At 37.9% G+C, this 25742-nt stretch overlaps 1 protein-coding gene across 2 annotated transcripts in view; it reads left to right on the top strand.

Moving 5' to 3' along the window:
• The window catches only part of LRP6 (LDL receptor related protein 6), a 149616-nt gene that overhangs the window by 113873 nt on the left and 10001 nt on the right, over positions 1-25742 (top strand). The window contains exons 13-19 of one of the 2 annotated variants that reach the window (XM_023226169.1): positions 3835-4037; positions 5708-5919; positions 7229-7419; positions 15456-15665; positions 19294-19419; positions 22535-22771; positions 23702-23812. In XM_023226169.1, coding sequence (XP_023081937.1) covers positions 3835-4037; positions 5708-5919; positions 7229-7419; positions 15456-15665; positions 19294-19419; positions 22535-22771; positions 23702-23812 — 1290 coding nt within the window. The remainder of the gene's footprint in view (positions 1-3834; positions 4038-5707; positions 5920-7228; positions 7420-15455; positions 15666-19293; positions 19420-22534; positions 22772-23701; positions 23813-25742) is intronic. The other variant, XM_023226170.1, reaches the window with a different exon arrangement.

Raw genomic sequence — 25742 nt, 5'->3', positions numbered from 1 at the left:
AATAGAGATAATAATTTTGTGGATTAAATAACATTTAGTATGATAGGTAATATATTGGAGGTCCTAAATAAATTTTTCTTTTCCTTTCCTCAGATTTTATTCTCTTACTTTCAAAATCATAGCTACAAGACTCTCCTTGTCACCCAGTGCTTCCTTCTGGCTTTTTTTCCTCTTTTTAAGAGATCAGGTCTTACTGTATTGCCCAGGTTGGACTTGAACTCCTGGGATCAAGAAGTCCTCCCACCTCAGTCTCCCTAGTTGCTGGAACTATGAGCACATGCCACTGTGCTAGGTTCTATTGCTTGTTTCTTCATATATTATTGTAATGAGTATTTATTTATCGAGCACCTATTACAAGCTGCGCATTACTTCAGCCGTTGGAAAATATAGCAGTGAATGAGATTCAGTGGGACAGATAATAAACAATAAATTATGTCAGGGGTTAGGTGGCAATAAGTATAATGAAGAAATATAAAGAGCAAGAAAGGGTGATGGTGGCAGGGACTGCACTGTTAAGTAGGGTGATTAGGGAAGTTCTTACTGAAAAAGTGACATTTATGTCAAGAACTGAAGGAAGTGAGGAAATGAGCTATTCCCAGGTATCTGGGAAGAGACCTGTCAAGCAAAAGGGGATAGTAAATGCAAGAGGTCTTGGGGGAACATGTCCGACATGTTAGAGGAACACCTAGGAAGCTAGTGTTGCTGGAATGAAGTGAATAAAGAGATTAGATCGGAGAGTAAATGGGAAGCCAAATTGTTGTAATCCTTTGTGTGGCCTCTGTGGCATCTTTGTGCAAATTGGAAAAAAATGTTTCCTCGGAGCAGATTTAGCCCTGCAGGTGCATGGCGTGGCTAAGGAAGTGTGGACTGGATTTCAGTTCCTACTCAATGCCCCTGGCACAGTGCACAAATGGTACAGTCATACATGATGGGCTTGGCCTTCTAGTTTATTCTATTCTTAAACAGGAGCAAACACCTTTGTCTAAGCTACCGGTGAACACATATGCCTTCAGAAGAGAACTGAAAGGCTCCCTCCTAAGTACACATCTCATCCTCCAGCTTCTCTGATGTCTTCATTGTGGGAATGCAAGACTCAGACAACCAGATGAGGTCGTTGTTAAAGCACCATTCTGAAGGAAATGTGGGAGAGGTGGTTACATAAATTTGATAGGGTGGATTTAGGCTTTTAAAATGGCATATTCTTTGTCATTTTAAGCACTTACTGACTTGAAAATAGGTCAGAATATTGGCTGCCTTTTAGAAATAACCAGTTAATTTGTAATTTTTAATATATTTGAGTAGATTTTTTGGACCAGGCATTTATTTGGAGCCACATGTGGCTTTATCTTAATCCACATTTCTAGAACAACAAGATCCACAACTAATTGTGGAATCTTATTGAAGGTTAAAATTTTACTTGGAAAAGAGAGTACCCAGCAAAATATTCTAGGAGCCAAATATATATTTGATTAATTGCTTCCCAGGCAAGAAAATGTGGGAACTAAAACTCTGGGATCTTTCTTCTAAGTCTTTTAAACAGAAGGGGGTCTTGCTGTGTTGTTCAGGCTGGTCTTGAACTCCCAGCCGCAAGTGATCTACTGCCTCAGCCTCCCAAAGGGCTAGTATTACAGGCATGAGCCACTGTGCCCAGCCAATTTAGAACCTTTAACAATTTTTTTCTTGCTTTACTAAGAAAGTAGTACTGCCAAAATATTCTTCTAAAATAAAAATTATAGTGGGAGACTTCTTAGCTATTCTGTGTGATGTGTTTTTACTACTTGAAGCATGGACTCCACAAAAAATTGCTAAAAGTTGTTAAATCAATGTATTAGTATGATGGACTCCAGATAATGGAGATTTGTAGTAGGATCATTGGGATAACTTTCTAAATCTTCCAAGCTGAATGTGGGTTTTTAACTAATGAACTTAAAGCAGAATTACAGTTTTGTAAATACCAAGTTTCTTTGTGAGTACTGATTTCCTTTGGGTTTTAAGCCAGTATTCATTTGAGTGTAAATGTAAAATAAGCTGAGAGACCACAAATAATGGAGCTGTGAAGAATGGGGAATAGGAGGAAATAAAGCAAGGAGTTGTAGCTTGACTATGTTTTATATTCCTGAGAAGGACAAAATTCTCCTGGATTTAGGTGATGTCTGTGAAATGTATACAGATATTTTAATGAAGATTTTAAAAATGGCATTAGACTTTGAAGTTGTTGTAGTCTCTCAGAAGTCATTCTTGGCTGAGCATGGTGGCTCATACCTGTAATCCCAGCACTTTGGGAGGCCAAGGTGGGTGGATCATGAGGTCAGGAGTTCGAGACCAGCCTGGCCAACATGGAGAAACCTTGTCTCTACTAAAAATACAAAAATTAGCTGGGCATGGTGGTGGGCACCTGTAATCCCAGCTACTCAGAAGGCGTCAGGAGAATCACTTGAACCTAGGAAGTGGAGGCTGCAGTGAGCCGAGATCGCGCCACTGCATTAGTTCATTTTCATACTGTTGATAAAGACATATTGGAAACTGGGAACAAAAAGAGATTTAATTGGACTTAACAGTTCCACATGGCTGGGGAGGCCTCAGAATTGTGGTGGGAGGCAAAAGGCACTTATTTTCTGGCAGCAGCAAGAGACAAATGAGAAAGAAGCAAAAGTGGAAACCCCTTTAGGTCTCGTGAGACTTATTCACTATTATGAGAATAGCACAGGAAAGACCGGCCCCCATGATTCAAATACCTTCCCCTGGGTCCCTCTCACAACACATGGGAGTTGTGGGAGTACAATTCAAGTTGAGATTTGGGTAGGGACACAGCCAAACCATATCATAAAGCATCTATTATTATTAGTTTTTGTAATTTTTACCTGCTCTCTTTCCATGCCATCATCACATACACACAAAACGAAATGATATCTGCAATCCATGAAGGTTCAATGCCTGTTAATACCAAGTTTATTACTGCTACTACTGGTAATAAATAATTATTTTAAATTTATGGCTGAGCACAGTGGCTCTGCCTGTAATCCCAGCAGTTTGGGAGGCTGAGGTGGGAGGATTGCTTGAGCCCAGGAGTTTGAGACCAGCCTGGGCAACATGGCGAGACCCCATCTCTATTAATTTTTTATAAATAATTTTTAAGTTATTAAAAACATATTAAAATTTTTTGTTATTAAAAACATATTAAAATTTACATTTATATAGTGCCCTACAGTTTTTAAAATATTTTCATATACGTTGTAAAATTCTCGTAGTAACTCAGTGAGAGGAACAAGATGGCTATGACTTTTATTTTACTGCTGAGTAAACTTTGGCCTAGTGAGGCTCAGTGACTTACTTCAGATCAAATGAGAAGGCTGAGACTAAAATCAACCTTTTTTTTTTTTCTTTTCCCTTGAGATGGGTCTTACCCTGTCATGTGTAAAATCAGTCTAGAAGTTTCTGCTTTAATTTATATAAGCCCAGGCTTCCTGCCATCCACCAGACAGAATAGGTTAGGGGTTATTCACTTGGTAGACCAGAAGAATTTTGTATACTTTTATCAAATACCTCATGGAAATGAAGTGTTCTGTGGTATCTCTGTGGACAAGATGGAGAAATATAGGGTAGGTGGCTATGTCATTAATTAGGTAAGTTCATAACTGATTTGGTAACCAGAGAGCTGATTAGTGTTACTCTGAAGAGAATTCTTTGGCATGCCAAAGAATTTTGTCCTCAGCCTTAGCTCTTCAGTATCTGTGTCTGTTTTGTACGAAATACGTACAACAGGCTGATCAAATCATTGATGATAGAGGATATAGGGTAACTAGATTTCAGATTTTCTCTTTTCTTCCTTTTAAGCTCCTACCACTTTCCTGCTCTTCAGTCAGAAGAGTGCCATCAACCGCATGGTGATTGATGAACAACAGAGCCCCGACATCATCCTTCCCATCCACAGCCTTCGGAATGTCCGGGCCATTGACTATGACCCTCTGGACAAGCAACTCTATTGGATTGACTCACGACAAAACATGATCCGAAAGGCACAAGAAGATGGCAGCCAGGTAATTGAGAGCATGGTTCAAAATTCATTTCTCCTGACTAATAATTGGACTCACCAGCCATTCTGTTTCACTTAAGTCTTGACTCTGCTTAAGTGTGTTTGTGTGTGTGTATGAAACTGAAAATCTGAACCTAGTAGCTTATTTTTTCCTTCTGACGATATTTTGAGTAAACAATTGTTTGATGATGATATGATGATGAAAATTGTTAGGCTTACTTAAGCTGTTATATCGGTAATGGCTTTTGTGACTGCCCCCTACATTTCTTTATGAAGCCTTTTTTCTTACATTTCTGTTTGTATAGAGTATTAGAAGCCTTGAAATAGGCCTTGGTTCTGAATCCAGCTCTATCCCTTACTTAGGATTCTTATGAACTTTTTTAGCTGAAAAGAATGCAAAGCACATAGCTCTTATGTGTTATTTAACAGGAACTCTACAGTTACATTACTAATTATTATTTAAAAGGTTCAGAGGATATGAGACATGTAACACAATCTCAGTAAGGTTAAAAACATCTAACATGTTACTAATCCGATGGGTTTTTTTGGTCATAATTATTCGGTGACTGTGGGATGGGAATGAGGATATTATCAATAAATCTTACCCATTTACATGCCAATTATGGATTTACATATCACTATTGATACTTCTTTGCTTTCTTTCTGTGGCCAAGCCCTGTTGGACTGGGATTATAATACTATAAATAATTACTTGTTGTCATCCTTATAGCAGTGATAGTAAGTTATATCTTGAATTTATTAAAATTTAGGGAAGTTAGAGTACTACTTTTCACTGTGTCTCATCTTACAATAAAGAGCAAGGAGGTGATATATTTAGGGCTACTGAGAGATCATTTAGGGTATAGTAATAGCTGTATATTCCAGATGTACTTTCTGCCATATAGGCCAGGACTGATGGGCTGATAACTAATAGATAGAAATTAAGAAATATGTTACTTCAGGAATACCCAGTAAGGTACAGTTCAGATGTCACAAATGGACAAAGCCTGTCTTTTTGCTTGACTTTATTTTAAAAAAATTACATGTGTAGACTGGAGGATCAGAAAAGAAGATGATAGATTTGATAGCCTTTACTAGTTGCTCTTATCTCTAGAGCAGGGTTTCTCAAGCACTGTGGTCATTTTGGACTGGATAATTGTTGTTGTGGGGGTCTGCTCTGAATATTGTAGGATGTTTAACAGCATCCCTGGCCTCTGCCCGCTAGATATCAGTTATATTCCCACAGTTGTGACAGTAAAAAATGTCTTCATACATTGCCAAATGCGCATGGCGGGGCAATATTGCCTCTAGTTGCAATCCGTTGCTTTAGAGATATTTCTAGGGTATGGTTTTAGCGACAATTGTCTCCAGTTTAGAGAAGACAGTTGCCACCTTCTCACTCCCATCTCCTAATCAAGGCATATCAGGTACTTGGAGCAACTAATCTGACCTCAGCTCTTTTTTCAGCAGCAGGATAACCCAAGGAACATTGGAGATGTGTATTAACAAAGAAGCACATTACCCATAAAGAAAGGTATCAGTAAGAAATACTCCTTAAGACTTGAGAGAGCCTTCTCAGCTGTGTGCCCATGTAGGTGTAAGCATTGTGAGTGATTGCCTCAGGGTTATCTCCCCCTGGAGTTTAATTTTCTGTGTATTTCTTTTTTCCCCTAGGGCTTTACTGTGGTTGTGAGCTCAGTTCCAAGTCAGAACCTGGAAATACAACCCTATGACCTCAGCATTGATATTTACAGCCGCTACATCTACTGGACTTGTGAGGCTACCAATGTCATTAATGTGACAAGATTAGATGGGAGATCAATTGGTGTGGTGCTAAAAGGCGAGCAGGACAGACCTCGAGCCATTGTGGTAAACCCAGAGAAAGGGTATGTTACTAAAGTGGCATTCAGATACTGTGGCTTCTGAGACCCTCCTCACCCTTCTTTTTCAGCCTGTTATTTATTTACCTTTAAATGTCCTGTGCTCCAGCAAACAACTCAATATTCTCTATCCATTTGTCTCTGCATTATCTTAACAGTTGTCTTATACTTTCTCTGATTTCACTGCCCAGACTTTCTGTCCTGGGCCACTGTTGCTTTTTAATTCTAAATCTTTAACCACACCTCCAGGACCATTTCAACTGTCACGCCCTCCAGGAAGTTTTCCTTGATCTACCTCATCGCAGTCCGATGTGATTTTTTTCCCCCTCCTGAATACTTAGCACTCTGTATCTGTGCCTCTCTAAGTTATACTTAGTCCTTTCCAATTTACCTTACATTTAATTATTTTTTAGTCTCGTATTTACCACTAGTTTTCTTTATGATGAGAACTAATATGATTTCTTTCATTTAATAAAGAGCTTTGTATTTAATAAATACTCAGTACTCAGTTGTATCTGAGTCAATGATAGATAAGGTATTCAGCAAGGAAAATAGCTTACTTCAAAAAAGAAGAAAAGGATGAAATCTATAAGTTAAATATAAGAAGTGATTTATATATAACTTCTTTTTAGTTAGTAAATAAATTAATTAGAAATAATTTAAACTTTTGTGTTCAGGTCTCTCTAGTCACTGATCTTTAATTTATTGTATTATTCTGAAAACATATGTGTGCCTATGTCTAGCACTATTCTGTTAATCTATGAAAGCTCCCTAATAACTTCTGTGTACCTTTGTTGCTACTATTAAAAGTAGTAAAATATCCCATGACCTTTTAAAAATGTAAATATATAAATATATGTATATATTTTTATAAAAGAGGATTTATATACATATACATACATATATATTTGGATACAAAGTTTGGCTCTATCAGCCAGGCTGGAGTGCGGTGACACAATCTCAGCTCACTGCAACCTCTGCCTCCTGGGCTCAAGTGATCCTGCCACCTCAGCCTTCCGAGTAGCTGGGACTACAGGCACATGCCACGACGCCTGGCTAATTTTTGGGGTATGGTATTTTGCCGTGTTGCCCAAGCTGGTCTCTAACTCATAAGCTTAAGCAATCCCCCCGCCTTGGCCTCCCAAAGTGCTGAGATTACAGGCATGAGCCACTGTGCCTGGTCAAAAAATACTTCTTTTAAAACATTGAAAAACAGTATTTAAAAATATTCTGCCTCCATTTGTCTTAATAAGAATATTCTCATTTTATGTGGTTTCTTACTCCAGTAACTTATTTTTTCCTCCTTTCCCTCCAGGTATATGTATTTTACCAATCTTCAGGAAAGGTCTCCTAAAATTGAACGGGCTGCTTTGGATGGGACCGAACGGGAGGTCCTCTTTTTCAGTGGCTTAAGTAAACCAATTGCTTTAGCCCTTGATAGCAGGCTGGGCAAGCTCTTTTGGGCTGATTCAGACCTCCGGCGAATTGAAAGCAGTGATCTCTCAGGTACCCAAGAAATATGTTTCCTTATTTTAATTTGAGTTTTTAAGATGATTCATCTATTGTGTTTTTCTTGCATCGTATTGTTTTTGGCGCATTTCTTGGCAATTTTATTCATTACATGTAGTCAGCATCAGGTTGGTTGGTGAAGAGCTTTTTCTTCAACCATCGACGTGATTACTCCTCTGTTATGTAACTACCTGCCAGTTTTCTTGATGTTGGTTCTATAAATAATATTTTTCTAATGCATCCTTTCCTAACTCTTCTGTTCAAGTTTATGTTCTTGTCATCTCTGGCCAAATCCTAGCCTCTGGTTGATCTCCCTGCCAATTTTTCTAATGTCACTGCTTTACTTAAAAAATCTTCAGGGTAGTTTCATAACCTGTAGGAAAAAAGTCTAATTGTGCTCTTAAGTTGGTATAAGTTAGTATTCGCCTTTCACAACTTCATCGTGGCCTTTACCTTTCTGGTATTTTAACCAAATTAAATCATTTGTTGGTTTTAAGATATACTTTTACTTACACATTTCTCTGCAGTCTTATGTCTGTAATTATAGTTAACCTCCTCTGTCCCCAATTTCTGATGTCCATATGCTCTGTGTTGGCCTCACTAGTGATCAGGTAAATGAAATTAAAATATTATACTATTTGTGTCTGTCAGCATGGCAAGAAGAAGTTAACGTTGATTATTGCCTGGCATTAGCCAGTATGATAGAAAATGACATGCCTTTGTGTGCTTTGGTGGAAGTGGAAATTGAGAGAGCTTTTTTAGAGGACAATTTGCCAGTAATAATCAAAATTTAAAATATGCATTCCCTTTGATCTGGTGATTTCCTTTGTAGATAGCTGTCTTAGAGAAGTACTGATGTAAGTGTACAAGGGTATTTGCTGAGCATTATTTGTGATAGTCCTTCATGGAGAAATACGTTCTGTTATATCAGTATATGGAATATTACATTCATTCAAAAGAACAAGGTAGATCTGTGTGTACTGACATGATTTTTAAAAATTAAATTTCATAAAAATGCTTAAGATCTAGTTTTGTTTAAAATTTAAAACCGTATAGTAGATACACTGTATATACACATATATGTATACATACTGTTAAGAAATGTGGGAACTCAGGCCAGGCGTGCTGGCTCATGCCTGTAATCTCAGCACTTTGAGAGGCCGAAGCGGGTGGATCACCTGAGATCAGGAGTTCAAGACCAACCTGGCCAACATGGCAAAATGCTTTCTCTACTAAAAATACAGAAATTAGCCAGGCATGGTGCTGGGCACCTGTAATCTCAGCTACTCAGGAGGCTGAGGCAGGAGAATCGCTTGAACCCGGGAGGCGGCGGTTGCAGTGAGCCAAGATCGTGCCATTGCACTCCAGCCTGGGTTATAGAACGAGACTCCGTTTCAAAAAAGAGAAAAAGAAATGTGGGAACTTCAGATCTCAGGTTCTTCAACAAAGAGAAAGAAAGAGAGAAAGGGAGGGAGGGAGAGGAAAGAGGAGAGGGGAGAAGAAAGAAACAGGCATATATGTCACTATTTTCCTCAAGAAATAAGCAAACAAATCTCAAGTCTGGAGCATTAGCATTCTAAAATATTAAGACTACTTACTCCTGTATCATGTACATTTTTGTATGTTTGAATACATTTATAATTATTTTAATCTTTTTTTTCACTTTTTTTTTTTAATGTTGTCTTCAGGTTCAGATGCCTCCATTCTATTATGTATTCTATGATTCTAGACAGTTATGCACACACTTATGCATGTACAGTTACATGCCTGGTGTAGTATATTCTTTCCCTCATCTTATCTCCTCTGTCTCTCACATCACTTCTGGTTTTTTTTTCTGGGTTCCTAATACATTTATGTCTTTTGAACATTTTTTCCCGGCCAAATTCACCATCTGTTGCAATCTGAATGTATTAGGTTGGTGCAAAAGTAATTGCAGTTTTTTTAAAAAATACTTTTAAGTTCTAGGGTACATATGCACAACGTGCAGGTTTGTTACATATGTATACATGTGCCATGTTGGTTTGCTGCACCCATTAACTCGTAATTTACATTAGGTATTTCTCCTAATGCTATCCCTCCCCCAGTCACCCACCCCCCCAACAGGCCCCAGTGTGTGATGTTCCCCGCCCTGTGTCCAAGTGATCTCATTGTTCAATTCCCGCCTATGAGTGAGAACATGCAGTGTTTGGTTTTCTGTCCTTGTGATAGTTTACTGAGAATGATGGTTTCCAGCTTCATCCATGTCCCTGCAAAGGACATGAACTTTTTTATGGCTGCATAGTATTCTGTGGATATCACCTCTAATTTGTACATTAGTTACTTATGTCAATATTTTTAACCTTTTTTTTGTTTTTATTTTTGTTTGAAACAGGGTTTTGCCCTGTCACCCAGGCTGGAGTACAGTGGTGTGGTCATAGCTCGCTGCAGCCTCAAACTCCTCAGCTCAAGCAATCCGCCTGCCTCTGCTTCCTGAATAGCTAGAACTGTGGGCACACACCACCACACCTGGCTAATTTTATTTTTGTAGAGATGGGTGTCTTGCTGGGTTGCTCAGGCTAGTCTCAAACTCCTTGGCTCAAGTGATCCCCTGCCTTGGCCTCCCAAAGTTCTGGGATTATAGGCGTGAGCCACTATGCCTGGCAGGCAGGTCTGTGTATTCCATAAATGTATAGAAATAAGAAAAAGAAATATTTGTCTTCTGCAAAGGTACTAAAAGATACTTTTATTTTTTTCCCTAAAATTTATTCATTTAACTTTTCTTACTGAGATCTATAATCTATCTGGAATTGATTTTGGTGTGTAGTGTGAGGCAGGGTTTAAAATGCAGTTTTTTTCCACATTACTGTTTGATTCAGCATCATTTATTGAAAAGACTGTCCTTTCCCTACTACTTTGTATTATCACCTTGATCATAAATGAGGTGACTATATTTGTGTGAGTTTGTTTCTAGACTCTGATGTTCCCTTGGTCACTTTGCCTTTACTTATATGATATTATACTGTCAATCATTATAACTCTAATAGATTCATCTATGTCTTTAGTGTTTTTTTCAGGATTAACTTGGCTATTGTTAACTCCTGCAATTTCCATGTACATTGTAGAATCAGCTTGTGAGTTTCCGCTTCCAAAAAAAAAAAAAAAAAACACATACTAAGATGTTCATTGGGTTTGCATTAAATTGATAGTTTAGAGAGAATTATTATCTTTATAATATTAATCTTCTAAACCATGAACGTGGTAAGTCTCCCCATTTATTTAAATCTTTAATTTCTCTTAATGTTTTCTAGTTTTCAGCATAGAGGTCTTGCCTATCTTTCATTAGAGTTATTATTCCTTCTTATTTGGTGCTTTTAAATGCTAGTGGTAAAGACTATTCTAAACAATATTTTATTTTCTAATTGTGCCTGGAATATGAAAATACAGTTTCTTTTTTTCTCCTTCTAGCATGTTGAGCTTGTACCACAGGACCTTGCTAAGTATACTTATCTTTAGGATTTTTTATGTTACAGAATCATGTTTCTTCAAATAATGAGAGTTGTGATTTTTTCTTTCCTTATACTGGCTGGGGCCCCCCGGTACAGTGTTGAAATAGGATGATAATAGAATCTTTTTTGTTTGTTTGTTTTTTTCTTGGTCTTGGAGAAGCATTCAGTACTTTTGTGATTAAGTATTCTTTGCTAAGGCTTTTCTGTAGATAACCTTTGTCAAATTAAACTTTCCCTGGTTTACTGGGATAAATAAAATCTAGCATCATATATTATTCTTTTTATTTATTGCCGATTTGATTCGCTAATGTTTTAAGGTTTTTTTTAATCTACGCTCGTGAGAAGGATTACCTTATAATTTTCTTTTCTTATCAGGTATTCGTTGGTGTTTTGCCATCAAGGCTTTGTTGGCCACATAAAAAGAAATGTTTCTTCTTTTTCTATTACCTGAAAAAGGTTACTGTCAAGTTGATTTTTTTTCTTATGTATTCACAGATAATTATGCTTTTTTCCTGGGACCTTTTTCTGTGTCATATTTGTAGCCACCCACATAGCCTTTTATAGCGAATTGCATCCAGTGCATACTTAGTTTGTTGAATAAATAAGCATATCTTTTCCTTGTTGGTTCCAGTAGCTTACTTATTTTTCACCAGCATCGAAGTAGGTCAGGTCCTTACCATGTCTGGGGGCCTGCAGTGACACTGTTGATTTCCTTTTTTACCCAGTTGTCTACCTCACACCATCCTTTCATTACCACCAGCTAATCTTTAAAAATCATTCTTTTTTATTGTTTAAAACTAATTTTAATTTTCATTAAAGTAATACATGTAAATATTATGGATATCAAACTGTTCTACCTGGCTTATAACAAAAAACAATTCTGCTGCTCTACTCTGCTGCTCTCAGTTCCCATGCTTAGAAGCATTCACATCTACTTTCACTTATTTTAAAATAAACTTGCTTAAAAATGCTGTTTCTTGATTTTTCAGTTTTAGATATTAAACATTGACTTCCTTTGGAAGATAAAGATTTTGCTATCTTAGACCATATGTCCCCAAAATACACATGTGAATTTTCCTTCCATCCTCCCAACATAGTTATGAACTTTCCAGAATTCAAGGCACAAATTTGCAGATAGAAAGGACCTTCCTGTAACTAGTGCCATAATTTTTTAAGTGCAGACTTAATTATTTATTATTTATGGCTATGAGCATATTACTATTAGGTACATTTCTTTCTAAAACTTTTTTCTCCCCTGCAGTTAATACTTGTGTAACGTAAATATTGTTTCAATAAATGCACATACATCAAGCAATCCATCTATTTGTCTTCATAATTAAAATCACATCTCTGGGATTTCTTCATCATCTCGCTCCAGTCTGGATTTGCTTGATTTCTAGGCTAACTTCATTTCTCCATTGTCCTGGGAGTGTACTTACCAGTCTCCTTGGTGCTGAAGCTATTTCCTGGACTCCATTTCTTCTGGTTTTCTTAGTAGAGACCATTTTCTAGCAGCTTCTTGAAAGGGGCTCGTCATAAAAAGTTAGAATTCTTGATCTTCTTTGCATTTTTTTCCCTCCTCACACTTGGTTGATAATTTGTTTTCGTGTTTTGTAGCTGTTTTCTCTCAGAATTTTGAAAATAGAGCTCCATTATCTTTGAGCATCTTGTGTCATTGGGAAGTTTGATGTGACTGTAATTTCAGTCTTTGTGTGACTGTAATTTCACCCTGTATGCCATCCTTTTCCTTTTTCCTTCAGAAGCTTTTAAAATGTTCTATCCCCTCAATATCCTAGAATTGGATAATGTGCCTTTGTTTGATTCCTCCCTTCTTTCCTTTCTTCTTTCTCTCCCCTCTCCCTCCCCCAGCCCTTTCCTCTTCCCCTTTCTCATCTTTCCCTTCCTTTCCCCTTCTCCTTCCCCTTCTTTCCCTTCTTCTTCCTTTCTAGTCCTTTTCCCCTTTATCTTGGGGGAAGCATTCAATACTTTATGATTAAGTTTATTCTTTGCTAAGGTTTTTCTGTAGATAACCTTTGTCAAATTAAGGAATTTACCTTCTTTTCTCAGTTTGTTGGAATAAATAAATTTAGCATGATACTTTCTTTTTATTTATTGCTGGATTTGATATGCTAATGTTTTGTTTTAAGGTTTTTTTTAACTGGCCGGGTACAGTGGCTCATGCCTGTAATCCCAGCGCTTTTGGAGGCTGAGGTGGGCAGATCATAAGGTCAGGAGTTCAAGACCAGCCTGGCCAACATGGTGAAACCCCGTATCTACTAAAAATACAAAAATTAGCCGGACGTGGTGACGGGTGCTTGTAATCTCAGCTACTCAGGAGGCTCAGGCAGGAGAATCACTTGAAACTGGAAGGCGGAGGTTGGAGTGAGGTGAGATTGAGCCACTGCACTCCAGCCTGGGCGAAAGAGCGAAACTCCGTCTCAAAAAAAAAAGAGATTTTAAAAATCTATGCTCATGCTTTCCCTTCCCCTTCCCTTCTTTCTCATTGAACTGGTTACTAGGTTGATCCTTTCTGTCTAGAAATCTACACCTTAAATTCTGAAATGTTTTCTTGTGTTGTTTCTTTGATAATTTGTTTTTCATTTTGCTATTTTGGAGCTTTTTATTTTTATGCTGGACCTTCTTGACTATATCTGTAGTTTTCTCACCTATTATCCATCTCTTTGTGTTTTTGTTATACTTTCTGAGGAGAGCTTCTCAAATTTGTTTCCCAACTCTCTTGTTGCATTTTTCTTTGAAATTTTTGGATATCATGTTTTTAATTTCCAAGGGCTCTTTTTGTTCTCCGAATGCTCTGCCCCTCTAAAGACGGCCTATTCTTTAGGTTTGTTTTTTTGTTTTGTTTTGTTTTTTAAGTTATTGGTATTTATTTTTTTTCTTCTGCTTTTATGTCTTTTTCTCCAAGTTCCTTTGTTGTGTTTGTCTTGGGCTTCGAATTTAAAGACAGAGGTTTTCTTTAAATATTTGGTGATCCTTAGCTGTTTGTATTTAGTATGAAGCATAAAAAATACTGAGAACATTGCTGTGTAACTTCTTACACGTATTTTCAATTAATACTGCTCTTTCAGCCCCAGCCACATAACTCCTGCCTTTCTTTCGTTCTAAAATACCTGGTACTTCCACTTTCTGAGCTAATTGATTTCATTGTTAGCTTCACTGGCTGTAGGCATTTAACTTTCTCTGGGCTACTGTGTCATTATCCCTGGTCTATCCCTTCCAAAATTTGTATCATTTTCCTGCTCTCTTCTGTTACTCTGCCTTCTTTGTCCATATGGGTTTATACCTTAAAAATTATTTTCTTTTTGTTTCTTTATCTTTTTTTTTTTTTTTTTTTTTTTTTCTGAGACAGGGTCTCGCTGTGTCGCCCAGGCTGCAGTGCAGTGGTGTGATCTTGGCTCACTATAGCCTTGACCTCCCTGGCTCAAGGAATTCTCCCACCTCAGCCTCCTAAGTACCTGGACTACAGGTGCATGCTACCATGCCTGGCTAATTTTTGTATTTTTTGTAGAGATGCCATTTTGCCATGTTGCTCAGGCTGATCTCGAACTCCTAGGCTCACGTGATCCTCCTGCCTCAGCCTCCCAGATTGCTGAGATTACAGGTGGGTGCCACTGCACCTGGCCTAAAATTTTTTAAATCACAATATTAGTAGAGTTTTAGGAGGGAATATATAAGTAAACTTGTGCTTAGCCTTCCATCTGAATGTTGGCTTACTCAGTGCCTTCCCATCTGGAATATCTCCTCACTTTTCTTCATGTATGCATTATGCTTGCCTCTTTCTTGGAACTTCCCTTGATATTTCCAAAATATCAGCTGATGTCTTTCTTTGACTGAACTCATGACTTAGGAACCATGAAAACTTTCCATGAATATTTGAAGGACTGCTACAAAAAAGACAGAAGGAATGAGTGTATTTTTTCTTTTTGAGTGAGGGAGAAACTATGAATAAAGCAGGGAGAGTATGAACACAGATTTTAGCCCGCTGTATAAAAGAACTTTCTCACTGTCCAACAATAGCAGAAGTTGCCTCCTCAGAGTCTGGATGGCCCTATGTCTGAGATGATTGGAAATAATTCTTACCTTGGGGTGAGTCAGTCATTTTTTCTAACTGTGTTCTGAGAAGCCAGGTGGGGTGAGAGTGAAGCTGTTCTTCATAGATACCTCAGGTATACTCAGAACTCTGGGTTCACCACCACTGCTCCTCCAGAGAAGTGCCATTTTTATCTGTTGTGTATATAAATTAGGGCTTTTCAAACTACTGTTCTAAGTTCTTTTCTACATTTCTATGAACTAGAATATTTACCACATATTGGGCCACTTACCTTGCTCTTGATTGCATATTAATACCTAGTTTATTAGCTGTTTTCTAGTGTATGTATGTCTTAGCATGATTTTTAAGTTTTATGGTAGAGAGCTTGTTATTTTTTCTTTTCTATACTTGTAGAATCTAACTGGTAGTCAGTAAATAATTACCAAAAGTATAACTTGACCCACTTGAGTCATTTCTGTTGAATTTTCTCCTTTTCCAAGGTGCTAACCGGATAGTATTAGAAGACTCCAACATTTTGCAGCCTGTGGGACTTACTGTGTTTGAAAACTGGCTCTATTGGATTGATAAACAGCAGCAAATGATTGAAAAAATTGATATGACAGGTCGAGAGGGTAGAACAAAAGTCCAAGCTCGAATTGCCCAGCTTAGTGACATTCATGCAGTAAAGGAGCTGAACCTTCAAGAATACAGTAAGTGTTCATGGGATAAAACTAATTGGAGGAATCGTGTTATAATAAATTAATACTTACTTCTGTGTATTTTTAAACTGTTTCCTTTAAGACTTTCATGCACTTTCAGTTTTGACATTTTTTTTGAACTCTTCATGTTTGTGGGTTTTTTTTGTTTTTTCTTTTTTGGAGACAAAGTCTCGCTCTGTCGCCCAGGCTGGAGTGCAGTGTCACTATCTTGGCTCACTGCAGCCTCTGCCTCCCATGTTCAAGTGTTTCTCATGCCTCAGCCTCCAGAGTAGCTGGGATTACAGGTGCATGCCACCATGCCTGGCTAATTTTTTTTTTTTTTTAGTAGAAGCAGGGTTTCACCATGTTGTCCGGACTGGTCTCGAAATCCTGACCTCAAGTGATCCTCCCACCTTGACCTCCCAAAGTGCTGGGATTACAGGTGTGATCCACCACACCCAGCCTCTTCATGCTTTTAAAGCCTTATGTCAACCTTACCCAGGAACTTTTCCAAATTAAACATGATTTCATAAACCAGAAATGGGGGAAAGGCATGGGTCTTGCTCGTTAAAAAAGAATATTTCCTGGTACAACAGTGACTACTTATCATGCCTTGTTTTTCTCTCCTTCAATTGCTTTGAGAATACTGATAACATGCAGCATCTATTTCTTTTCTTCGCTCTCTATACTTCCCCCATAGCTTGAAAAAAAGTAAAAATTATATAATGATGAATATAGTTATAATGGGTTAACCTTATTCTTAAGCAAAACAAACTAAAAATTAGTGAGTAAACATAGAGAAGACTCTGTTTAATCAGTAAGTGCTTGGTTTTTTTCCCCCCTTTTGGATAAATATTTCAATTCCCAGCTTAGAAAAATAGCCATCTCCATGAGCCCCAGGAAGAAAGAAAAGTAGCCAGAAATATTTTCTTATTTTTTTTGAAAATGACTAGTCATCTTGGCCTAGTTCTTAATTCATGTCTGTCATCAAAATTACCCTAATAATAGAGAGGAATAAATGAGTTTATATATGCAAAATGTTGTTCAAAAAGTGCCTTCCTAGCAGTCACTACTGTCGATCTTACATGATGGTACCAGGAATGCCAATGTTAAATTGAGTACGAAGGAGAGAATTATCGAAATTCTGTAACTTCTCAGCTCAGTGCTTTTAAATTGAATTTAAGCATGAAAGGAGAATGAGGAAACAGGAGTACCCCTGTACAAGTGTTCATTATGTTGGTACAGTTCCTGAATTTAGAAGTAAAGTTACAAGTATTTGAGAATTAGAAAGTTAAAAATTGTTGTCATTTTATGGTATGACTTGTAGCTCAGGCTGAACATTTAATAGAAATATCATAATGATATCATACTAAGTTATTTATTCAGTCGATACATGAATATTTCATTACAGAAAATCTCAAGGTTTTCAGAATTTCAAGGGAGAGGTTTTATTTAATAACTAATATGATTGTATATTAGGTAAATCATTTTTTCAAATGTTTAGTATTAAAGAGAATGGGATCTTTATCAAAAATGTCATGGAATTAAAGGTTGAGAAACACTGCTGCATAGGCTGTATATTCTATATAACGTGTGATGTCTGTTTTAGACAGTATGCTCATTTGTAGATAGCTGACTCCCTCAGTCTCATCAACACAAACTGAAGCAGGACCAATGTTATTGTGGAAGAGAGTCAAATAATAAATGGTGGCTTATATTAGATGTTCATATTTTGTGATGACAGATGTCAGGTTGCTTTTAACACAGGCTACATAGAAAATTCCAAACAATGATTCTTCTTTTTTTTTTTTTTTTTAAATTTTATTTTTTTGAGACGGAGTCTCGCTCTGTCGCCCAGGCTGGAGTGTAGTGGCCTGATCTCAGCTCACTGCAAGCACCGCCTCCCAGGTTCATGCCATTCTCCTGGCTCAGCCTCCTGAGTAGCTGGGACTACAGGTGCCCGCCACCTCGCCCGGCTAGTTTTTTGTATTTTTTTAGTAGAGACGGGGTTTCACCGCGTTAGCCAGAATGGTCTCGATCTCCTGACCTTGTGATCCACCCGGCTCGGCCTCCCAAAGTACTGGGATTACAGGCTTGAGCCACCGTGCCCGGCCCACAATGATTCTTTAAAAATACAACTTGTGAAACAGACTTTGAAAAGTTGCCTAGTGGTTTCTTTACTTAGCCCATGTGTGAGGAAGTTAGACATTTATAGTATTACAAGTTACCTTTTGCAGTTGACCAGATAATTTTGTTTCTGAATTGTTCCGTTACATGTGCCTTTTAAGTTTTTTTCTTCTAATAACTCTTTAATTCTCAGTGGATTCCTCATTAAGATACACTTTTTGACTGAAATAGTCTTTTAGAAATGTGGATTTTCTGAGTTAAAAATCTTAATATAGGGCCGGGCGCAGTGGCTCAAGCCTGTAATCCCAGCACTTTGGGAGGCTGAGACGGGTGGATCACGAGGTCAGGAGATCGAGACCATCCTGGCTAACGCGGTGAAACCCCGTCTCTACTAAAAAAATACAAAACACTAGCCGGGCGCGGTGGCGCGTGCCTGTAGTCCCAGCTACCCGGAGGCTGAGGCAGGAGAATGGCATAAACCCGGGAGGTGAAGCTTGCAGTGAGCTGAGATCCGGCCACTGCGCTCCAGCCCGGGCGACAGAGCAAGACTCCGTCTCAAAAAAAAAAAAAAAAAGAAAAGAAAAGAAAATCTTAATATAGGAGAATTCTTATATTTTAAATAGAATAGTACTCAAGTTTCAGCATTCTCCCTAGCAATTTTTTGTTGTTGTTGTTTTTTATAGAGATGGAGTCTTGCTCTGCTGCCCAGGCTGGAGTGCGGTGGCACTATCTTGGCTCACTGCAACCTCCGCCTCCTGGATTCAAGCAATTCTTCTGCCTCAGCCTCCCGAGTAGCTGGGATTACAGGTGGATGCCACCACACCCAGCTAATTTCTTTTGTGTTTTAGTAGAGACGGGGTTTCACTGTTGTGCCCAGGCTGGTCTCAAACTCCTGAGCTCAGACAATCTGCCCGCCTCAGCCTCCCAAAGTGCTAGGATTACAGACTTGAGCCACCGCACCTGGCCTCTCCCTAGCAATTTTTCAGTTTCAGTAAACATTTTTTCATGTTCACAAAAATTAACATGAGCTTTACCATTACCGTAAAATATTTTATATATAAATTATAAAGACAGTGGTTAGATAGAAGTAGTTTCTTGTAGGTTGTGTAGAGATTGAGTGAAGAATCATATTGTGTGGAAATAAGAGTGCAAGCTGGACCAGCCTGGCCAGCATGGGGAAATTCCATCTTTACTAAAAATACAAAAATTGGCCAGGCGTGGTGGCGCTCGCCTGCAGTGCCAGCTACTTGGGAGGCTGAAGCAGGAGAATCACTTGAACCTGGGAAGCAGAGTTTGCAGTGATCCATGATCACATCACTGTACTCCAGCCTGAGCTACAGAGCAAGACTGTCTCAAAATAATAATAATAATAAGTTAAAAAAAAAGTCCAAGCTGATTATACGTTTGATTTTCATAAATAGTTTTGACACGGTTGTCCCTTTTTCTCTTCTCCTCTCCCACTTGTCTCCCCCTCCACTCCTCCTCTCCCCATCCTCACCTCTTCTCTTTGCAGGACAGCATCCTTGTGCTCAGGATAATGGTGGCTGTTCACATATTTGTCTTGTAAAGGGAGATGGTACTACAAGGTGTTCTTGCCCCATGCACCTGGTTCTGCTTCAAGATGAGCTATCATGTGGAGGTAAATATGTTGTAATTTTCTTGTGCAACCCCAAATGCAAACATATTCCATATCTTAAGCCTAGACTTCTATGACTAGGCATTGAAGTTGCTCTGTCTACTAACTTGAGGTTACTTGTATTCCATTCATTTGTACTATATTAGGCTTTTCTGTTATTCTTCTCTGCCATCCTGCCCAGCCTCATAATCATCATTTTACTCTGTTTTTTTTTGACTCTTTTACACTCCACATATAAGTGAGATCATGTACTATTTGTGTTTCTGTGCCTAGCTTATTTCACTTAACAGGATGTCTTCCAGGTTCATCTGTGTTGTTGCAAATGACAGGATTTCCTACTTTTTTTGACTGAATAGTATTTCATTGCATATATATTACCACACTTTTCAGCCTGTGAATGAGTATGCTTCCTAATACTAAAGTAGCCTCTCCCCTCTCCCAAAAGGTAACAAAATGAATTAATTCTACCTCCTGTAATCTCTTTTCACTAAATTCTAGATTCTCTAAGTTTATGTGTCATTGTTGGGAATGTGTCTGATGGAAAGAATATTCTTTTGTTCAAATCCATCAGCAAATTCCCATTGCTTCTTCATCTAGTAAAAAATGACTTTTAAAAAGATATCACTGAGTATAGTGATACTGTTGTAGTAAAATTGGTTTCATCACTCAGCGGGTATAACAAATAGATACATTCCTTTGTTCAATTATAGTATGACGGTATCAGGCGCCATAATAGTATTCATACCCTTAATTCAGATATCCTCCTTTTGGGGATAATTCTAAGTTAATTCAACTGAAAGAAAAAGACTACATCATACTATTATCTACAGTGGCAGAAATTTTTAACTAATTTCTAATGGTATGAAAAGTATTAAGTAAAATAATTGAGTTATACAGCTGTTAAATGTTATAATCATGAAGTTGATGTAAAAATGTTGCTAAAATGACAACTACATAAAATATATATTTCTGTAATAAACAAATATTGAAAGAATATGCATTCAACATATAAAAATTATTGATCAGGGTGGGATTACAAGTAAATTTATTCTTCAAACTATAAGTTTTTAAAAAAATAAATAATGCATGTATTCAGTAGCAGCTATGGGCACTGTGCCTGGACTGTAGGGTATTTGAAGAGCTTTGAGATGGCATACAGCACAGTCAGGGAAATCCGATGTGTACACGAAGTTAAGCTCTGGTACTTGAAATTTTTAAAAATAGGGATTGCACAATAATATGAATGTACTTAATGTCTTTGAGCTATGCACTTTAAAGTGGTTAAATTGGTAAATCTTATGTTTACTTTACCACCCCTCCACCCAAAAAAAAAGCATGTGTTTCCCTATCAGGGCGCTAGACTGTTACTTTAAGTGAGGCAAATCCTAGAAAAATTTCTCTTTATGTTAATGATAACATGGATAAAACTGAGTCAAGGATCTCATCTTCCATTTGAAAATATCTTTTAAAGGGCCTTTTTTCTTGTTTGCACATTTAGCAATTATTTTTAATGTACGTATTAAAATGAGTTTTGGCAGATGTATACAACTGTGTATTAGGCCATTCTTGCATTGCTATAAGAAATACCTGAGTCTGGGTAATTTATAAAGAAAAAGTTTAATTGGCTCAGGGTTCTCCTGGCTGTATTGCTCAGTTTCTGAATAGGCCTCAGGAAACTTTGATGGCTGGGGTGAAGAGTGAGCAGGCAGGTCACATGGCAAAAGAGGGAGCAAGAGAGAGAGTAGGCTAGAGGGAGTGCCACACACTTTTAAACAACCAGGTTCTCCCAAGAATTCATTTACTATCAGGAGGATAACACCAAGGCATGAGCGATCTACCCCCATGATCCAAACACCGCCCACCAGGCCTCACGTCCAATACTGGCGATTACATTTCAACATGAGATTTGTGGGGGACAAATATCCAAACTATATCACACAGTTTGCATGACATGCAGTTCAAAGTAGTGTCCTTTGTTTTATGTTTATTAATTTCTTTCTATCCCCAGTCAAATTCAAAGCTCTTTAAGGACATGGATATATTTTATCTACTTTAATTCCCCACACAATATAGATAGTGTAGGGCTGAATACATAATAGACTCTTATTAAATAATCCCTAAAATTCCCCATGTAAAATGTTCACCTGTAATCTGCAATATTCTCTGTTGGAAAGTTACAGGGTTTTCTGACCCATGGTCATATCCTAAGTTTATGGGTTCTCTTAGATAATTCACTAACAGACAAGTGTAAATAACTACTGTATAATTTACCTGTCAATCATTCTTTCAGGTAAAAATGGCATTCCATTTTGAGTTGCATTTACAACTCAAAACAAATGCTTTCCCATTAGAAACTGTCATGCTTAGGTTTGCAATATGAGCTTTATGCATAATTGCCATTTGATTGATCAGAACATTAAAGAGGCATACACTTGGGTTGATTTTAATATAATTAATTTTCTATTGATTCATCAATAACATTCTTAAGTGAAGTTGGTCTTTTTGTGTGTTTGTTTAAACTGTGCATGTGTGGCTGTGTATAGTACAGTGATTACTAATAAAGTTTGTTGTCATTTCCCTGAGTCTGCTAAGGTACCAAGTTTTATTCACTATTCCTTTTGTAGCATCAGTGCAAACATAGCCAAAAAAAAGCAGTGACATCTTAATGTTATTATAAAAATTGTTTTTACCTAGTGGGTCCCCTGAAAGAGGTCTCAGGAACCCCTAAGGGTTCATGGACTATCCTTTCAGAACCTTAGAGCTAGAAAACTTTTGAGTGCTAGGCTAACTTTAAAATATTTGGTAATTATAGTGATTATTCCTAGGTTATGTGTGAGATTGTAATGGATTGCAAATATTATAATCCTGTTTGGATTACAATATATGAAAAAACTTTTGCCTTATAGTTTTGCAGGCAAAAGTTTATAGTGAATATAAAGGAAGTAATGTGAAAACTTTTATTTCTTCTTTGAATAGATGAGATAGTTATAAATCGTATTTATCATAAAGTATTTTGTGTATGTTAATTATTAAATGAGCTTCACTCAGGTATGTGTTTGTACTTCTGTGTGACCATGATTGTGTTTTTGTCACTCCCCTTCTCCTTGTTCATTTGAAGAACCTCCAACATGTTCTCCTCAGCAGTTTACTTGTTTCACGGGGGAAATTGACTGTATCCCTGTGGCTTGGCGATGCGATGGGTTTACTGAATGTGAAGACCACAGTGATGAACTCAATTGTCCTGTATGCTCAGAGTCCCAGTTCCAGTGTGCCAGTGGGCAGTGTATTGATGGTGCCCTCCGATGCAATGGAGATGCAAACTGCCAGGACAAATCAGATGAGAAGAACTGTGAAGGTATCCAGAATTCCTCAGTGCCTCAGCATGCAATCCTTTTTTCCCATTCAGTTGTTTAAACTTCATTATTACTTGGCTTAGTGTCAGTGGGGTTTTTCCAGTACATATGACTGTATCACTTCTGATCATAATACCATGTTTCATATTACTGTTTCAATTCACTTCATATGCATAAGATTTATACAAATTAATAAGCTTTGAAAATTGAGAAATTAAATTAAAAGATACCAGGCCTTCAGGATATAAAAATAGTCCCTGTTTCCAATGAGCTCTGAATTAGTGGGTTTATTAATTACACTCTAACATGTTTTATATTCTTTACTTTCCTTTACTAATCTTTCCCATGGTAAAATCAACCCAGCCAAGTTCTCTAGAATTCTTCAGTGAAAGAGGGAATTTAATGTAAAGAACAGGCCAGTGACAGTGGCTCACGCCTGTAATCCCAGCACTTTGGGAGACCGAGGCGAGCGGATCACGAGGTCAGGAGATCGAGACCATCCTGGCTAACGTGGTGAAACCCCGTCTCTACTAAAAATACAAAAAATTAGCCAGGCATGGTGGCAGGCACCTATAGTCCCAGCTGCTTGGGAGTCTGAGGCAGGAGAATGACGTGAACCTGGGAGGCGGAGCTCGCAGTGAACCAAGATCGGGCCACTGTACTCCAGCCTGGGCAACAGAGCAAGACTCTGTCTTAAAATAATAATAATAATAATAATAATAATAATAAATAAGAAATTTCCTGCTGGATTTTTTTCCCCCACTCTTTTTTTCTCCCTCTCAACCAGTGGAACTCCAGAGAATAATATTTAAATTACAGCTAAAAGTCTAATTTGTTTTTCATTTGTATTCAGAAAACACCTTTTGACTCTTGCCAGAGTTTGACTTTACATGATATTAAAAATAAGAAAACTATTTACATTTTTTTTCCAGTGCTTTGTTTAATTGATCAATTCCGCTGTGCCAATGGTCAGTGCATTGGAAAACACAAGAAGTGTGATCATAATGTGGATTGCAGTGACAAGTCAGATGAACTGGATTGTTGTAAGTAGGACTGAGATCTATAAATTACTCTTAACAGAGAATTTAAACAATTTTTTTCTTATGTGTGAGGTTTACTTACCAAGATTTCCTTTCTAAGTAATAATATTAAGCTAATTATTTGTGTGAAGGTTTTTTTATGTTTTGCTTTCAATAATTCTTTAAACATAGCAGTTCTCTTATGCACAGAAATCATCACAGAAACATTTAATAAAGTACTAGAAAAGAATAAATATTATTTTACTATAACCAAAGTTACAAAATTCTCAAATCATTTAGATACATAGAAATTGGCTGGGCATGGTGGCTCACACCTGTAATCCCAGCATTTTGGGAGGCCGAGGTGGGTGGATCACTTGAAGTCAGGAGTTTGAGACCAGACTCTATCTGTACTAAAAATACAAAAATTAGCTGGGCGTGGTGGTGCATGCCTGTAATCCCAGCTACTGGGAGGCTGAAGCAGGAGAACCATTTGAACCCGGGAGGCGGAGGTTGCAGTGAGCCGAGATCACACCATTGTACTCCAGCCTGGGCCACAGAGCAAGACTCAGTCTCAAAAAAAAAAAAAAGAAATCAATTGGTCTGAACTTAGTTTCTGAATGTTAGTCCATGTTTAACTGTATTCCATTGTTTTCTTGAAGTGTTTCCACCAGTTTCTCGATGGCTAGAAGATTTTAAGAGCTTTCTTAAAATGCATCCTGAAGACAGGCCAACGTATACCCCTGGACTTTGGGACCCTTGGCTAAATACCTATAGTTTCTTAAAGGTTCATAAAAGGTTCATAACTGTTGACAAGTGCCCTAAAACAGTAGTCCCAACTTTTTTAGTACCAGAGACTGGTTTTGTGGAAGACAGTTTTTCCAAGTGGGGATGGATAATGGTGTCAGGATGAAAATGTTCTACCTCACATCACCAGGTATTAGTTAGATTCTCATAAGGAGCTTGCAGCCTAGATCCCTCACACGCACAGTTCACAACAGGGTTTGCACTCCTATGAGAATCAAATGCTGCCACTGATCTGACAGGCGATGGAGCTCAAGCAGTAATGCTTTCTGGCCTGCCGCTCACCTCCTGCTTTGTGGCCCAGTTCCTAACAGGCCATGGACCAGTACCAGTCCGTGGCCAGGGGCTTGGGGATCCCTGCCCTAACGTATAATGTATCCCAAATTGATAAACTTAATTCTGAATGGAATTCAGCCTAAGCCAGGTCTACCCTGTCAAATATATTTGATAGAATTTAGATAGGATTAATTTAAAAGTTCTTTCACCTGTAACGAGAACTTTAAGCTAGTATTTTTACAAAGTTCAAGTGGAACTACTCAGTAAGACTTAGACTTCATTCATTTATTCAACAAGCATTTACTGCCCTGTTGTAGACACTGCTACGTATGCTGAGGATACATGCTACCTGCACCAAGTTTCTCACAGTCCCCCTATCATTGAAATAGTAGTAAGAATAGGAATTCTGGAACTAAGCAGAACTGGATTTGAATCCTACCTCCTTCCTCCAACAGATGATTTGTTCTTTTTAAACTTTAGTTTCCTCACCTTTATTTTTTATTTTATTTATTTTTTGAGACAGGGTCTCACTCCCATCACCCAGGCTGGAGTGCAGTGGCACAGTCATAGCTCACTGCAGCCTCAACCTCCAGGGCTCAGGTGATTCTCCCACATCAGCCTCCCAAGTAGCTGGGACTACAGGTATGCACTGCCACACCCAGCTAATTTTTTGTATTTTTAGTGAGACAGTATTTTGCCATGTTGCCCAGGCTGGTCGCAAACTCCTGAGCTTAAGCAATCCACCCACTTCGACCTCGCAAAGTGCTGGAATTACAGGTCTTCATCTTCAAAATGAAGAGAATGATGCTTAGCCTGATGCCTGCAAGAAAATTAAATGATTTCACATATATATCATTTAGCCTAAAAAACACAT

This window comes from Piliocolobus tephrosceles, chromosome 10 (assembly GCF_002776525.5).
Source record: "Piliocolobus tephrosceles isolate RC106 chromosome 10, ASM277652v3, whole genome shotgun sequence".
Classification (NCBI taxonomy): domain Eukaryota; kingdom Metazoa; phylum Chordata; class Mammalia; order Primates; family Cercopithecidae; genus Piliocolobus; species Piliocolobus tephrosceles.
This window is presented reverse-complemented; position numbering and strand designations above follow the sequence as displayed.